This window comes from Rhinolophus hipposideros (assembly GCF_964194185.1).
Source record: "Rhinolophus hipposideros genome assembly, chromosome: 21".
Lineage (NCBI taxonomy): Eukaryota > Metazoa > Chordata > Mammalia > Chiroptera > Rhinolophidae > Rhinolophus > Rhinolophus hipposideros.
Genome location: NC_138067.1, coordinates 49,835,396 through 49,851,929, shown reverse-complemented (window position 1 = coordinate 49,851,929; position 16,534 = coordinate 49,835,396). Strand labels below are relative to the sequence as shown.

At 48.8% G+C, this 16,534-nt stretch overlaps 1 protein-coding gene across 1 annotated transcript; it reads left to right on the top strand.

Moving 5' to 3' along the window:
- Positions 1-4,471: 4,471 nt before the first annotated feature.
- Positions 4,472-15,661, top strand: ZSCAN18 (zinc finger and SCAN domain containing 18; the record flags this gene model as incomplete). The annotated part of the gene is given in 11 exon segments (XM_081031577.1): positions 4,472-4,766; positions 7,892-8,013; positions 9,665-9,898; positions 10,001-10,128; positions 13,666-13,724; positions 15,001-15,146; positions 15,148-15,195; positions 15,197-15,257; positions 15,260-15,311; positions 15,313-15,397; positions 15,401-15,661. Coding segments are annotated over 11 exon segments (1,491 nt in total).
- Between the last annotated feature and the right edge of the window lie 873 nt (positions 15,662-16,534).

Below are 16,534 nucleotides of genomic sequence, written 5' to 3'. Positions count from 1 at the left end.
CAGCACCAGCATCTATAAGATCTAAGAATTTTTTATTTTGTATTTTAACTTGGCAAACAGGATGGACTTCAGAAATTTTTTCTGCCAAGAAAGTACCTGCTGTGCCGGTTCTCCCAAATCCATTATTCTTTCTTTTTTGGGTTCCCCTTTTTCTCGGGGGTACATAGGGAATCAAAAGAAGCTGGGTGACTCACTCTCTCTTTTTAGCAGACCAAGGAACAGAGGAGGACATTATAATTTGAATTTCTCCCTCATAATCTCGATCTATTATTCCAGTTTGGATTGTAACTCCTTTTGATGTTAAGCTTGAACAACCAAGGAGAAGTCCAGCTGTATTTTGAGGGATTGGTCCAATTATTCCTGTGGGCACACGAAGGGGGGCTTCCCCTGGAAGCAGCAGTGTATCTTGAGCTGTACAGATATCCACTGCAGCACTCCCTTCGGTAGCAGAAGTTAATTGTTGTACTGATAATTTTGGGGAGCAGGCACCGCCTGGTAATTTTGAGGCGTTGTCTGACTCACAAATGCCCCGGTTGTTGTCTGGGTCTGGGTCTGGCACTGCTTCCCGTTTTCCTGAAGGAGAGTCCCATCTTTATGATATTTGGACCGCCATTCTGATGACCAATGATTTCCTTTTTTACACCGAGGACAAATCCCGGGTTGTCTAGGACCTTAGGGAGGGGAAGGATTAGGTGGCTGACAGTCATTTTTATCCTTACTTTTACAATTCTTTTTTGAATGACCAGCCTTTCCGCAATTATAGCAGGTGCCAGAAAATTTATTTTTTCCGTTAGTAACTCCTGTGATGGCATTTGCCAACATAGTGGCTTTAAATTCTTCAGTCCCTACCTCTTGGAATAACCGAAGATATCCCATTGTATCAGTTTTTCCTTTTTGAGTACCAGTCACTTGCTTGCAATCTTTGTTTGCGTCTTCAAAGGCCATCATTTGTAAAATGATGTCAGTGGCAGCAGGATTAGTACAGGATTAGTAATTTGTTTATTAATTGCTTTTTGTAAGCCAGCAAGGAAATCTGAATAAGGTTCCTGTGGATCTTGTAACATCTTTTGGAAAGAGGAGGGGGTTTTACCCTCTATTTCAATCTTTTTCCATGCTGTTATGCAGATTTGTTTTAACTGTCCAATAGCCAGTTCTTCCATGTCTAACTGATAACGGGTCTCAGCCCAAAGTTCTTTTCCTAATAATTGATCAGAACTAATGTCTAGGTTACAAGTCTGATTATGTCTCCCTTGTGTTTCTGCACCATCAATCCACCAGGTTTTAAATTGGAGATATTGAGAAAGAGTAAGGCAGGTTTTTGCTAATGCATTCCAATCTACAGGAACTAATTGATTGCCATCGGCAATATCTTTGAGGAGACCGATAGTATACTGTAGTCACACAACAGCCTAGCCGACAGTCCCCCTTCCTTCCCCCCCCCCCCCCGCCGTGTCTTTCCTTGAGGAAAGAAAAGTCTGTGAGACTGTGCCTTTTTAGGACTTTGCCTATCTTTATGTTTTACACCTTATGTCTCTCTGTCTGGTCCCCAAAAGATGGTTTGCAGCCAAAGACGGGTAAGATATCTCACGTGAGATACAACCTAAGCCAGGCGGAACCGAGTGGGGACCCGCCAATGAGCTACCTTAGAAAAATGTGGGAAAGGGCCGTGACTCCCCTCCCCCCTGCCTGGGAAAAGCCGTTGCTGGATCTGGCTTTCCTCTTGTACCTGTTTGTAAGAGAAATCATGAGGACAATAAAGATCAGTTCTCTCCACTTATCTCAACGGAACTGTTACCATATGAGAGACTTGACCCTGATAGGGTACATACATACACATCATGGGACCTTGTGCTTGGGCTGTTTACAAAGGGTGATTGGAATAAACACTTTTCTGCTATGATGTATGAGTCTCACAGACCATGTAAGAAACAATGTTACTTTCTTGTATTTGTATACCTATCAATAAAGACTTCCAGTCGGCCTTATTCTGGGCTCCAGTCCTCTGAGACTGCGAGACCCATGGCCTTCAGAGAGATTTAACTGCATTAAGTCTCTGTTTGTTTCTTTCTTAAAAACTTAACCCAAGCTGCCCCTTCTTGCACCCTCACTGCCGCGTTGCGCTGGACAAGACAGTATACGGTGAAGTTGTTCCAAATTGTAAGACTGCCTGTTTTAACTCCTTGAGTAATTTAAAAGGAAAGGGCTCATAGACTGCCTCATGAATCCCATCGGGGTGTTCTGTAGCAGGGACTTTGGTCATGGTGTTTTTGTCATGAAAAAAATTTTAATGTAGCTAAATTTACTGCATTTCCATTGTGGTTTCTGGGTTTTGTTTCTTATTTGGTCTGTACAGACAGACCTATACAAGTCAGCAGCCTCTCTCAACAGGAAATATATAGTACACTGATGGGTTCTGCCAATATGGAAATTGGGATTAATTTACTCAAACTGGAGCTGGAATCTTCAGAACTTTCTCTCTCCTTTGTCTTTGTAGCTTCACTTTGCTTACTAGTTACAAGGTGAGACCCACAGACCAGATTCTCAACCAACTAGGTTAGCCAACTCTTTGATATTTTTGTATAAAGGGATTCCTCCAAAGTAGCAAACAGCAGTTTGGATTAAACTGTCTCCTGGATGAAAACAAAAACAAAAGCTATACAAAGATTTTTAAGGTCTTCCTGTTATTTTTTTTTAAGTCTTTTTATGGTTTAATTTTCTACATTTAAATCTTAAGTCCATCTGGAATTAATTTTGATACAAGTACAGTAGTACCTCGGTTTTCAAATGTCTCTGTTGACGAACATTTCGGTTTACAAATGCCGTAAACCTGGAAGTAAATGCTTTGGCTTTCGAACACCCCTCGGAAGTCGAACATGTCACGCGGCTTCCTCTGAGTGCAAGATCCTGAGGCCTAGCTGTTGGCTGTTTTTGAATGTTTCAGAACTCGAATGGTCTTCTGGAACGGATTACATTCGAAAACCGAGGTACCACTGTAGTGAGGTGTTGGTATCCCAGATTTTTCCCCCACGTCATTTGTCCAACATCACTTATTGAACAATTAATCTTTTTCCTAATGGATTGAAATGTCATGTTTATCAGAATCCCATATTAGAATATGTATTTTAGTCTGTTTCTGGACTCTGTTCCATTGACATATTTCTGTTTCTGTGTCAGATAGCACTGTATTTATAACAGTGGCTTTATGGTATGTTCAGGGTCTTCTCAAAATACAAGTCACATATGAATTTATTTCTAACTATATAGAGTGGTTAAAGAAACCATTCTATACCATCAAATACTAGTTAGCAATAGGAAGTAATGAACTATTAATGCACAACTTGAATGGATATCAAAGGAATTATGTTCATTGAAAAAAGCCATCTGAAAAGGCCACATATTTTTGATTCTATTTATATAACTCTGGAAGATGCAAAACTTTAGTCACCGAGAACAGATCAGTGGTTGCCAGGGTTACGGGTGCGGGAGGGGACAGCAGAAGGGAGGTTTCTGTGCAATGGATCTATTCTTGTTCTGATTGTGTGCATGTGTTATACAAATTAAAATTCAGAACTGAATACCCAAAATGTGAGTCTTGTTGTATGTAAGTAAAAGAAATAAAACGTTGCATAAACATTTTTAAAAATCAGTTCACACAAAATAACAGCCTCATAAACTCTGTTGTCTAGAAAATTCTGGAATAGGGATCAGAGTCCTAGCCTATTTGTCCTATCTGCTGGAGCAGCGACATCCATTTTGGGATTCTGAGCACATCACTCACCCTAGTTGCCTCATTAAAATTTCCTAACTTTTAATGTCTCTTGAAGCACCCAGCATGGTTGATCTTCGAATTCTGTCACTTTCGTAGGTATGCAGAACCGATCTAAGTTTTTAGTGAGTCAGTGTCTCTGTGCCTCACTGCCTCCACATTTCTGTCTGGGTGTCCCCACCTCTGCTTCTCAGTTTCTGGGTCTCTCCATCTGTCGTCTCTCTGTTTCTGCTTCTCTCACCTTCTCTGTCTTCATCTATAGGTCTTCTTATCTCTATCTTCCCACTTCTAGGTCTATCCACTTCTGTCTGTCCCTGTCTCTGAGTCTTTATCAATATCAGTCTCCCCAATCTCTGGATCTCCCCTTGTCTGAGTCTTTCTCCGTCTCACTGGTCTCTGTCTGCCTCCGGTCTCTGTGTATCTGTCCATCTCTGGGATTCAGGGTTTCCCGGCCCTTTCTTTCCATATCTGGGTCCTCACGCTTCTGTCGCTCCCTGTCTCTGTGTCTCACTCCCTGTAATCTGTGTCTCTGGTTGTCAGGGCAGTTTTTTTCCTCTTGTTTACGCCATTGCCATGGCATCGAAAGTGACGCAGGCGCAGGGGAGGATGAGGCGCGAGCGATAGCTCCGCCCCTAATTGGCTGTCGCTCAGCCCCGTCTGTGGGGAACGCCTGCGGCATTCTGGGAGTCGTAGTCCGTCGTGCGTATGAGCAGTGCGGCCGGCAGCCCAGCGCCGAGCTCCAGGCTGCGGCCGCTGCACATGTGGTGGGTCTTGCTGGCGGCCGTGGGTCGCCGGGACCTGCTATTCTTGAGCGGGTCTGAGCGATCAGCTACGAGTGCGCCGCGCAGCGGCGTTCCGGGGAGGCCTGAGGGGATGACGACAGGGTCTGTGGGGTCCCCTAGTGAAGGTGGGCAGCAGGCTGTGGCACTCAGGTGGGAGTGGAGTGGGGGCCTGAGGTTCCCCGAGTGTGAATCCAGGGAACAAGGGGGTTGGCTGCCAGGTGGGACCCAGGGTGGGGGCTTGTCTGCCTCTCCCCAGTCACTTGGGATGGGATGGGTTTGAGGTAGGTGTCTACCCCTGTTCTGGGACTGCTTTGGTGGGTGAGTGAACCCCATGGGAGAAGGACAAGAGTGGGTTTCCATGATGCAGCTGGTGGAGGGGCTGGCAAGGGGTAATGAGGACCACTTAGGATTCCTTTTTTTTTAGATCCTTGTCGTGCGGGGTGTCCGGCGGGGCGGCCTGCGGGGTCTCTGCTCCCGCTCCCCACACAAGAACGCAGGACATGGTGAGGCCAAAAAGGAACACCCACGGAGCCATAGGTAGGGAAGTCATACCACTATGGTCTCACTGGAGGCTGGGTTTACACGACGTGCGACCTGCTGTCCGCTTTGCTGCCAACCGACCAACTCTCCTCGACTCTCCTTACTCTCCTTCAGTCTCCTCCTTCACTCTCCTTCAGTCTCCTCCTTCACTCTCCTCGGCTCCCCTCCGTAGCCAAGGCAGTTATATCAGTGACCAACGGCTTAATGGCTACAGCTGATGGCCAACCAGCCACAGCTGACGGCCATCCACTATCCGAGCCAGCACCTCTCCACATGAGGCCGAGAGCCTGGAAACTGTTTTCTGGGGCTCTGTCCCACAATCCTTTAAAAAAAAAAAACTTTTAAATTTATAGAAAAATTCTGAGGAAAGGTCATAAAACTTCTGTGTTTCCTTTCATTCACCTGTCAGTACTTTGTATGTTTGTCACCTTTCTTCTCTTTCTTCCCTTCCCACTTCCTTCCCTTCTCCCTCACCCTCTTCCTCTCTTTGCCTTGTCTCTGCCTTTCCTCCTTTCTCCTCCTTTCACCGCTTCCTCTCATCTCCCACTCTCCTCTCTCATATACATACCAGTATCTTAGCTGACTCCTTGGAAGCCAGCTGGACAGTCCCACCTTGACAGTGAGGAGAGGCTTTGATCTGAGGGCCCACGAGGTCGGGGCATGAGGAAATCTGGCACTGCCATAGTGAATAACGGGGGTGAGGTTGTCTGTTGTGGGCTCTCACATCCAGCACGACAAGAGCAGTGGGAAGCGAGAAGGTCGGCGCAAGGTTAAGAAAGACAGTAGACAAGAGGAGAGTGCAAGAGGGGCCAAGGGACTCAAATCTCAAGGACTGAGCCCTGAATCGGGCGAACGCATGGCTTTTATTAGTAATCATACAGGGAAGTAAAGTTTGGTTTTTCCAGGGTCCGTGAGTCACGTGCCTGACTGGTTGTTCTTCCCAAAAGCCCCCATCGTGCTCCAACACGTACTGTGCCTTCACACATGCACAGTCTCAGGGGATGGAATCACTGTACTGAAACCATCAGATAAGAGAGCCTGACCAATATTATTCAATGGGTTCCCAGCTTTCTGGGATACTCCCCCAAGGAAGCTTTACCGACATTATTCCATAGGGTCTCAGTTTTCCAAGACACTTCTTTGTGATGTCATGGGGAAGGTGCGGGGAACAGACAATTTGGCAGCTGTAAGGCAACAGTGGACTGCTTGGTCACAAGGTCCCAGAGACCCAAGGATCCCACTTCTCCATTTACCTTACAAATACAGAGGGTGCCAAAAAAATGCATACACATATTTTTTTTTAATAAGGATATGAGGTGTTTTTATTTATTATTTTTTTTAACTGGGGAATATTGGGGAACAGTGTTTTTCCACGACCCATCAGCTCCATGTCAAGTCATTGTTTTCAATCTAGTTGTGGAGGACTCAGCTCAGCTCCAGGTCAGGTCATTGTCTTCAGTCTAGCTGTGGAGGGAGCAGCTCACTGGCCCATGTGGGAATCAAACCGGTGACCTCGGCAATAGGAGCTCAGCGCTCCAATCTCCTGAGCCACCAGGCCAGCCCAATACACATTTTAAGAAAGGAAAAAACTATAAAATTGTAATACTCAATATATACTGATAACAAAAGATGAATACAAGTCACGTGTATACTTTTTTTTGGCACCACCCACAGTATGTCACCAGCCTGACCCCAGATATGTGAACGTAAGGGTCTGTAATAGCCCACAAAACAGGCATAGTCAGCATGTCTTTCCTGACAAAACTAGTACCATTAAAAATAATGCCCTATGAGCTAGGTGCTGCCCAGGGACCTGCCTGTGACTAACCCCTGCTCTCCTGGGGTTCACATTCCAGTGGGGCAGGCAGGTAAAAAGCGGAGGGAGTGAAGAGGTGTGGAGGGGTGAGAGCATGGAAGCCATGGAAAAAGGTCTCCTTGAAGGGCCGCCTCAGACCAGAAGAAAACAGTGACTTGGGGGCAAGAGTGAGGGGCAGATGGGTCCATCAGGGCCAGGAGAGGACGTTCTTCTTCCTTATAGCATGTCTCTGAGGTACTTCAAGTTCTAGCCTCAGAGGGAGAGGGGAGCAGTTGACAGTTGAACCTCTGCCAACTTTTTTTTCAATTGAGGTATAATTTACATACCATAAAGTCCCCCTGTTTAACATGTATAATTCAGTGATTTTTTTTTGTATATTCACAGTGTTGTGCAACCATCACCACAGTCAATTTTAGAATGTCATCATCACTCCAGAAAGAAATCCAGTGCCCATTAGCAGTCACCCTCCTTCATCCGACCCCGACTGTACAGACCCCGATTGTACAGGGAAGAGATCCCCAACCCCCAGTCCCACATCAGCTCGCTTGCAGAGTTATTTCCGTCAAAGTGAGGTTGCTGAGAACGCGTTTTTACAGCAGCTGTGGTCACCCACAGATTTTCTTGAATTTCTCAAACAGGTGTTTGGAAGAAAATATTTCTGTGGTACAGCCAAGGGGAGTGTTCCCACTTGGTTGAGTGTGGGATGTCTCCCTCCTAGTGAGTGGGGTCGTTGGACCTTCCAGTTTTGCAGCAAGAGGTGTGGACCCGTCAGGTTCTGGGAGGAGCTGGGATCCATGTCTCTGTATGTTTACAGCTAGTGAGAATGTCAAGAGTCCAAGGCCACTGGTAGAGGCCTGGCCAGCTGCCACCTGCTGGGTTCTGTCCTTTAGCTTCCTCAGTGTTTGCTGACCACTACATTAAAGAGATTTTACCTAAACATCCCAAACTTTGTCTTCTCTTGAATGACATGGCTGCCTACCATACCAGGTTCAGCTGGGGTAGGGGAGAGGGCAGGCCAGGACCTGAACTCTTGCATTTACCGCAGTCTCCTCTGTGCCTATTGTGCCCCATTCTGGCCAACTTTTCAGACATCCCGCCTGGCTCTGCAGGTGGGTCGGTCCAGGCCTGCAGGCCTGTGCAATTTCCAGAAATGGCTACGGGTTGTCCACTAATCTAGTTCAGATTTTTAGTTGTTTTAATGGGAAGAGGAGTCCTGATACCAGCCCTTTCACATTAATGGAACCTGAAATTCCCATAATGTATTTTTTAGTGATAAACCCAAATCTGGTGTTATGTTACATGCATTGCGTATATAACATACATTGTTGGAATGAGTTTTCCAAAGTCTGAAGATTTTTACATCTTGGTGAGATTGTCCTGTAATTTTTCTTTCTCCTTTCCGTGACTTTTTTTTTTCTTTTAATCCTGGTAATACCAGGATTATCCACTTTTTATGGTAATTTTTGTCTACACAAGTACAAAACTCCACTGATATTTAACAAACACATTTCTTGGAAATAATTTTGCATGGATTCTGAGTGTGGTGGGTATAGACTCAGAGGCCCTGCTTGTTCTTTGGTGTGGGTGCCCCATGGCCTGCTTCTCACTGTGTAGGCATGTCCTCTGCAGTTCTGGACTCTGGCCAAAATTTCACAGCATCCTGTTGCCCCTGTGTATCGATAAGTATTATCGATTGCTGTGCACAGACTTATTTTCAAGGCCCGATACGCAAGACACACCACCACAAGCCGGGATGAAGGGGTTAAAGAGTTTTATTACAAAGTGAAAGTAAGTAAGACAAGACAGAGATTAGAGGAATATATGATCATACCACTAACAAGCAAGGAGGCAATTCATCATACCACCAGGGCCCGGTCAATTAGAGTCGTAGAAACAGCAACAGCCTTTCATCAGCAGGGCAAAATCCAAATCGAGTAAAGTTATCAGCACAGGCAAAACATCATGCGCAGAAACAGCACCGGTAAAAAATCAACACGGGCAAAACATCATGCGCAGAAACAGCACCGGTAAAAAATCAACACGGGCAAAACATCATGCGCAGAAACAGCACCGGTAAAAAAATCAACACGGGCAAAACATCATGCGCAGAAACAGCACCGGTAAAAAATCAACACGGGCAAAACATCATGCGCAGAAACAGCACCGGTAAAAAATCAACACGGGCAAAACATCATGCGCAGAAACAGCACCGGTAAAAAAATCAACACGGGCAAAACATCATGCGCAGAAACAGCACCGGTAAAAAATCAACACGGGCAAAACATCATGCGCAGAAACAGCACCGGTAAAAAATCAACACGGGCAAAACATCAGGCGCAGAAACAGCACCGGCCTTTCATCAGCACAAGCGAAACACCTTACAGCAGCAGCCCAGGCGGCCGGGGAACAACTGTTGCTGTTGCTCCTCTGCTTTCTGGGGTTTTGAGGACTTCACTAACAACAGCAGCAAGGAGCCAATAAGCATACGTGTTAACAACACAAGGAACTGGTCTCGGATCTGGCTAGGAGCCGGGGCCAGTCCTTGGTACAAGATTAGATGTATCAGAGCTCAGCCCACCTGTACCAAGGCGAAGGCCAGGCTCCACATCCTGTAAATATTTTCTTGGTCCTTGGGAGGGTAGCCAATCCTTCCAAGGCCAAGCACGTATCCCAGCCACTGTGAGAGTTTACATCCCCAAATGTTCCCAGGCAGACCTTCATATATTCTATTCCTTACACCCTGGTATCTCTTCCTTTGAGCCACTGTTACGTGAACCCATTCTTCACAATGGCATCTTGCCCCTGGCTGGACACAATCACATTTCCCAGTGTAGATTTGGAAAGATGTTACCTTTGGAGAAGGCATCTGCCACCCCCAGGAGCTCCCCAACTCCCCTGGAACTGCCCACACCAGGATTGGCAACTGGGGACCAGCAGGAGGAACCCAAGGTGGAACCCAAGACCATCTGTGGGAGGGCCCCTGCTGACCTCAAGGTCTCCTACCTGCATTTCTGGAACTTCACCCACCAGGCTCTGTCCCAGTTCCACAAGCTGTGCCGCTAGTGGCTGCAGCCTGAGGCACGTTCCAAGGAGTAGGTGCTGGAGCAGTTCCTGAACGTCCTGCCTGATGATGTCCGGCCCTGGGTGCTGGCACACTATCCCAAGAGCTACAAGAAGGCAGCCTTCCTGGAGGAGGACCTCACCAAGGCCCTGGAGGAGTCCAGGTGAGGAGAGCATGCATGTGTTAGAGGAAATGGGGAAGGGGTCAGCCTTGGAAGGAGTGAGACTGAAGTATGGAGCCCAGAGCCCAGCCAGTGGCTTAGCTAAGAGAGTCTAATTCTCCACATATTTGAGGCACAGAGATGAGCCTCTCTGATCTGGTGAGGATTCTTACTTCACTCAGCAAGGATCCAGCCCCCACCATTCTGCCCAATGGCATTACCCTCAAGGTTGCCTCATGGGGCAAAAAGGCTGCTTGGGCTACTGCTCTCACATCTGCTTTCCAGATATAAGAAATCAGGAGGAACCAGCCCCTTAACAACTGAGTAAAAATTTTGGGCATATTTCTGCCCCCGGAGTATGGGCGTAAGGTGAGCACTGGGGCTGGGTAGACAGAGTCTCCACCATATTTAAGGGCAGGACCTGAAGGACTGGTAGTAATGTGGCCCTGGAGCCTTGGGCTCAGGGTCAGAAACCTGGGTCCACGTGGGCTCCCTACAGGTTTACTGTGTAACTGTTAGCATGAGTCTCTTGGACTCACTCTCCCCTCAGGGTAAACAGACACTGTTAAGTTCTCCTGTGGGGTCCTCATAGCTTTTAGCAAAAGGATGCTTAAAAGGGAGCATGCTGAGCCTTTACTGTGTGCTGTTATCAGGTAGTCTGATGAAGGCCAGCGAAGATCAGAATCCCAATGAGACCCAGGAACCCACCGAAACCTGTGAGTGACTAGCCAGCCCTTGGGCGGGTGTAGTGAGCCAGGGTCAGTGGCTGGGAGAGGGCAGGAGGGAGATGCTGTACAGGAATCCTGGGAGCTAGAGGAAGGCCAGGTAGCCGAGGCTTGGAGATCCTGTTGTAATCTCGACTTCTCCCTTTAGGTGGCTCTGGTGAAAGTGACAAGTATTACTTTTAATTAAATTCCTCTTCAGAGATTATTCAAATCATAGTGTTTACCATGTTTCCCCGAAAATAAGACCTAACCGGGCAATCAGCTCTAATGTGTCGTTTTGGAGCATGGCATTATAGTAAAATAACACTGGGTCTTACATAATTTAATATAATATAATATGATGTATACTATACTATGATATAATACTGGGTCTTATATTAATTTTTGCTCCAAAAGATGCATTAGATCTAATTGTCCAGCTAGGTCTTATTTTTGGGGAAACACAGTGTCGCAATCAGTGAAAAACATTGAGGAAGATTAAAAAAATAATGTCCCTGTTCTCTCATTCACACCAAAAATAAAACCAAGTGACAGGCCTGGCACAGGGTCCTGTGTGTCTCTGCCATCTCACTGTGGGCCTGTGCGGAGAGTTTGTGGCCGGTTTCCCTGAGACGATGTACTGGTCTCTGAGCACATGCCGTTCCCACAACCAGCCCTCAGTCACCCCGGTCGCTCTGGGTGGTAACCAGACATCCAGTGCTGTATCCTCCCTACCTTCATGGCATTTCTCACGCCTTTGTGGTTCTCACGCCCCTTCCTGTAAAGCTCTGCAGTAAAACGCCCTCAGGTGTGTGCTGGGTGTGGAAGGTGAGCTCCTCCGAATCATTGGACAAAGGTTTTTTCCACATGGCTTCCCAAAAGTTTTGTAGCATATGTGGTGCCCGTGTACCAGGGTGCCCATTTCCTCACATCTGTGCCTGCACTGCATGTTGTTGCTTTTTAAGATGTCTACCAATTTAAGGGGTGAAAAGTATTACCTCTGTTGTGACTTCCGTTCGAATTTCCAGGGCCACCACTGAGCTTTTTTATTTCTTTTTGGCCGCTCTGCTCTGTCAATTGAGGACAGAAGTGGGGTCAATTGAGGCTTGGGACCTGCTGTGACAAAAGAACTTGTCTGAGAACTCTATACTGTCCCCCTAGGATCTGTGTGGAAGAGGCGGTGGGGTCTCCCTGACTGGTTTGGGGGTGCCTCAGCTTTGCATTCCCGTCTCCCCAGCCTGTCCTGCTCCAGACCCCGTGCTTCTGGAATAGGAAAGCATTTGGGAGGAGACAGAAGAGGTCAGGCCCATAAAGTCTGAGCTGACGGTGGGTGGGGGCCACCTTGCCCAGGACTCCCACAACAGGGACTCTTTGCCTTGCCCAGGCCCCTCCGCATTCCCATGCTCCCTGCACTTGACTGAGGTTGTGCTGCCCTTGGGGCCTTGCAGGTGCTCTTCCCTGAGCCGAGGAGACACAGACTTTCTGGGACTTGTGGCAGTGTCACCGAGAGGCCACCCACTTTATCTCTTTCATGGCCTCTGTCAGGCATGTCCATCTGTCTCTCCTGGGGGCAGCAAGCATGGCTTTCCTGCTCCTGCTGCCCCTGGGTGCTGGCCTGGAGCCCCATATGGTGATGGGCATGGAGGAGACTTTGGGGTCCTCTACAGTAGTGGCTGTCAAACAGGGGTGGTTTTGCCCCCACCCACGAGACACTTGGTGATGTCTGAAGACAGCTTTGTTTGTCAGTACTGGGAATGGGTGCTATTGGCATCTGGGAAGAGGCCGGGGAAGCTGTGAAGTACCCTGCAAGGCCCAGGACAGGCCCTGCCACCACAAAGAACGTTCATAGTGGTGAGACAGAGAGACCCTGCTCCCATGTTAACCCAGGGGTTGGGTCCAGGGAAGCCTGGGTCCCTTGGTAGAACCTGTCAGGTGGTCGATAGGAGCCCCAGGACAGTGCCACCCCTAGTGTGCTCGCTGTGGTCATGCGACCAAGGTCTACATGGGAGGCCTCAGCTGAGGTTGTGCTGCTGTTTCAGAAGCTGAAGTTTCTGGAGGTGCCTCTGTACCTGGGGATAGGGGGCCTCCTGGACCTGGTGAAGGGGGACCTGAATACCTACAGGAAACTGCTCCTGTGGGGTGACACCTGCCTCCCTGTGGCCCACCCTCCATCCTCTTCCAAAACTGTTGGCCGGGGGGACTCTGACTATGGGGCTTTGGTTGGGACACCACAGTGTTTTAACTGTCTTTGAAGTGACCTTGAACGAGTTTGCCAAGGTTCACACCCTTCTTGGTCTATGCATTTCAGTCCTGAGCCTTTGATTTTTCAGTCCCTGCCTGTAAGACTTGAAGCTTCCCAATTTGGAAAGGCCCCTGGCCCCAAGACATTGACTTTCCCATCCTCCTTGGTGTAGAGACAATGCTTATCGGCTTTCTTGGGTCTTCCCTCTCTTTTGTGGACATCTGTGCCCCAGAAACTCTCCATAGGGAGACCCCGACAGACTTCTGAGCTTTTTATAGTTTTAATTTCACATTCTTTTTAAACTTGGCTTTTCCCTAAATTGCCCCACTTTCTGCCTACCTGCTGGCCATTCGAGCCTTGCCCTGGCAGACCCTTTTCTTCACCTCTCCTGCGGTGTTCTTGGAACCCCCTACTCCTTAGGGCTCTGATGGGTGCTTGTTCCAGTGCAAAGGACCAAGGCTGCAGTCCTAGCCATGGCCAGTCCTTGGGACTTGAGGCCCATCATTGGTTGCTTTCTATTCTGGTTTCAATGTCCCTTTCAGTTTTTCTGTGTTTTTTTTTTAACCCCCCCCCCCCACCTCCCGCCCCTTGCAGGCTGGAGACAGAGGAATTTCAGTTGGTTGAAAGAGAACCACCAAGAGGCAGCTTTTCAGGTGAGGCTGGGTCAGTGAGTGATGGTCGGGTCCCAGTTTGAAAGGTGTACCTTTCTTTCAGAGGCTGACAGGGGCTCTTTACAGCTTCACTGGCCTCGGCAAAGACCTCTTTGACCTCACTCAGTCATTCTTCACCAGCTGGCCCTGATCCCCACCTGATCCCCAGTGATCCCCAGTGCCAGAGCAGGACATGAGTCCAGCTGTTTCAGTGATCTCTTATTGTGTAGCAAACCACCCCAAACACTCACTTAACAGCAATATTAATTATTGTAATGCTGTGGATTGACTGGGTCAGCTGAGCAGGCATTCTGTTCCATTTGGTGGCTGCTGGGCCGTGCACACAGCCGTGGTCACTGGAGGCTTGACTAGGGCTGGAATGTTCTGGGTGGCCTCACACAATTGGCAGTTGACTTTGGCGCTTGATGGGGAGCTCAGCTGAGGCTACTGACCTGGTGCTCCTTCATGTTGCCTCCACGTGGCTGGCTTGGGCTTCCTCACACGATGGCAGCTGGGTTCTTAGAGGGAGCATTCCAGAAGAGTAAGCACAGTTGTGCAGGTGCTTATCAAACCCTTGCTTGTGTTATGCATGCTAATGTCCAACAGATCATGGTAGGTCATATGGCCAAACCAGTGTGTGTGTGTGGCGGGGGGGGACCACCCAAGGTCATGAATCCCTGGAGACGTGCTTCATCAGGGGCCACCAGTGTAATGCAATAGCTCACCACACAAGGCCTCACTTGGCCCTTCCTGGTGATGGACCCAGGCTCCCCCCACCTCATGGCTTCATTGCCAGAGTCACCTCATGGTCCAAGATGGTTGTTCCAGCTCTCACATCCACAGCAACAGCTCCTCCCCACCCCTCACACTTGGGCTTACATCCCATTGGCCAAAACTTACTCACATGACCACTGTAGCTGCAAGGCAGGCTGGGAATAACTATCTTTCTTCCAGGCAGCTGTGAATTCAGGGAATGTTGATGAATGGAAAAGAGACTGGAACAGGTGTTGATCTTCTGAGTGCAGTGTGGCCCAGGTCACTGCACTTAACAGTTGTATGACCTAGCTTGAGTCCATTGCCCCAGGGTTCATTGAGAGAATCAACTGACCTGGCGGGGTGCATGTAAAGTACTTCTCGCCTCCTCAGTTGCATCTTCCCCCTTGCTTGGGCTTCCCATCCTTGCCCTTTTCAGTGGCTCAGTTGCAGGCCTTTCATTAGCTCTGCTGACATGGCAGCTTCCTCCTCTGAGCCCGTGGCATCAGGACTGCTGGCCATTCAGGCAGCAGGAGGTGGCAGGAGAGCAAAGAGAGCATGTGTGAGGAAGTCTGCATGTGTGAGACCCTGATGGAGAGGCTCTTGATGGACATTGTTTGCCCCATGACTGGCACTGCCTGGGAAGAGGAGGAAAGCAGTTGCAGAAGGCTCTGATTCTCAGAAGGAGGAACCGGGCCCTCTCACCATCGCCCACAGGCTCCCATTCCATCATCTGGGAGCCAGTCCAGGACACGGGCACACATGGGCATAGCACTCTTGTGCCTGAACACCAGCCACTCCACACCAAGGCCTTGGAAGGAAGCGGCCCTACCGCAGGTGGTGGGCAGAGCCCTGAGTGTGTCTCCAGCACACACTGGGGGGTGAAGCAGGAGCCTGAAACAGCTGCTGAGCCTGAGGCTTCCTGAGGGGAGTCCCACGTGTGCAGTCACTGTGGGGTGTCCTTTGTGTGGATTTCATTTTTCATCCATCATCTCGGGAACCACAGTGGCAGGAAGCGCCACGTGTGCCAGGGCTACTGGAAAACCCACTTCAGCCTGGTCCTGGCTGAGCACCAGAAGACCCATGAGAAGGAGCAAGGCTATGTGTCAGGGAGGACCCTCAGCCCCCACCCTGACACATCTGGAGCCTATGCCGTGGGGGGGGGGTCGGTGGGCTGCCAACAGTAATGTTTCCCTGTGCAGCCTCAAGCACAGGGATGGGCCACTTTGCTCAGTGCCCTTGGAGAAGGACAACTGTGCCTGCCTGAGATCCCTGAGTAACGTATCGGGCTCCTTCAAAATCTTGCGTGGCTTCCTGTGGTGTCTGTGAGGATGGAAGTCAGCTTGTTTCCTAAATGAGCTAATGTGGCTAGAACACTTAGCACCCAGGAAGGGCCCGCAGAAAGCCCTCACCTGTAAGCATACCTGCACAGAGGTTCACGTGCAAGTGCAAGCCATCAGGTGTGAAAGAAGACTCCACTTTCTTCTTTAGCCATCTGTGGGGACAGACCCAAGAGTGCAGTTTCCAGGCTCTCGGCCTCACATGGAAAGGTGCTGTCTCAGGTAGTAAATGGCCATCATTTGGATGATTGCCCCAAATGATTGGATGGCCATCAGCTGTGGCTAGTTGGCTGTCAGCTGTAACCAGTGAGCCATTGGCCACTAATATAACTGCTGTGGCTACGCTAGCAGCAAAAGGGGGGCTAGCAAGAAGATGGTGGCTGGCAAGCACAGATTGCAATTAGCATGGTGGAGTGTGGGTTGCGAGTTGCAGAGAAGTGGACGGGAGGTTGTGGATAGGGTGGCTCCTGCTTCCTGTGTCTCCAACCCAGCTTCCAGTGAGAATATAGTGGTATGACTCCCCTACCTATGGCTCTATGGGTGTTCCTTTTTGGTCTCACCATGTCCTGAAACACCCTGAGACCCCACATGACACCCTGCCTGACACCATCTTAGCACCTGCCACACGTTGGAAGATTTGTCATTGTGCAAAGTGCAGGGTTGACTTAAAAATGTGTGATCTGCCAGCTCTTTGTTGAAGTCAACCTTGTCTCTGTTTCT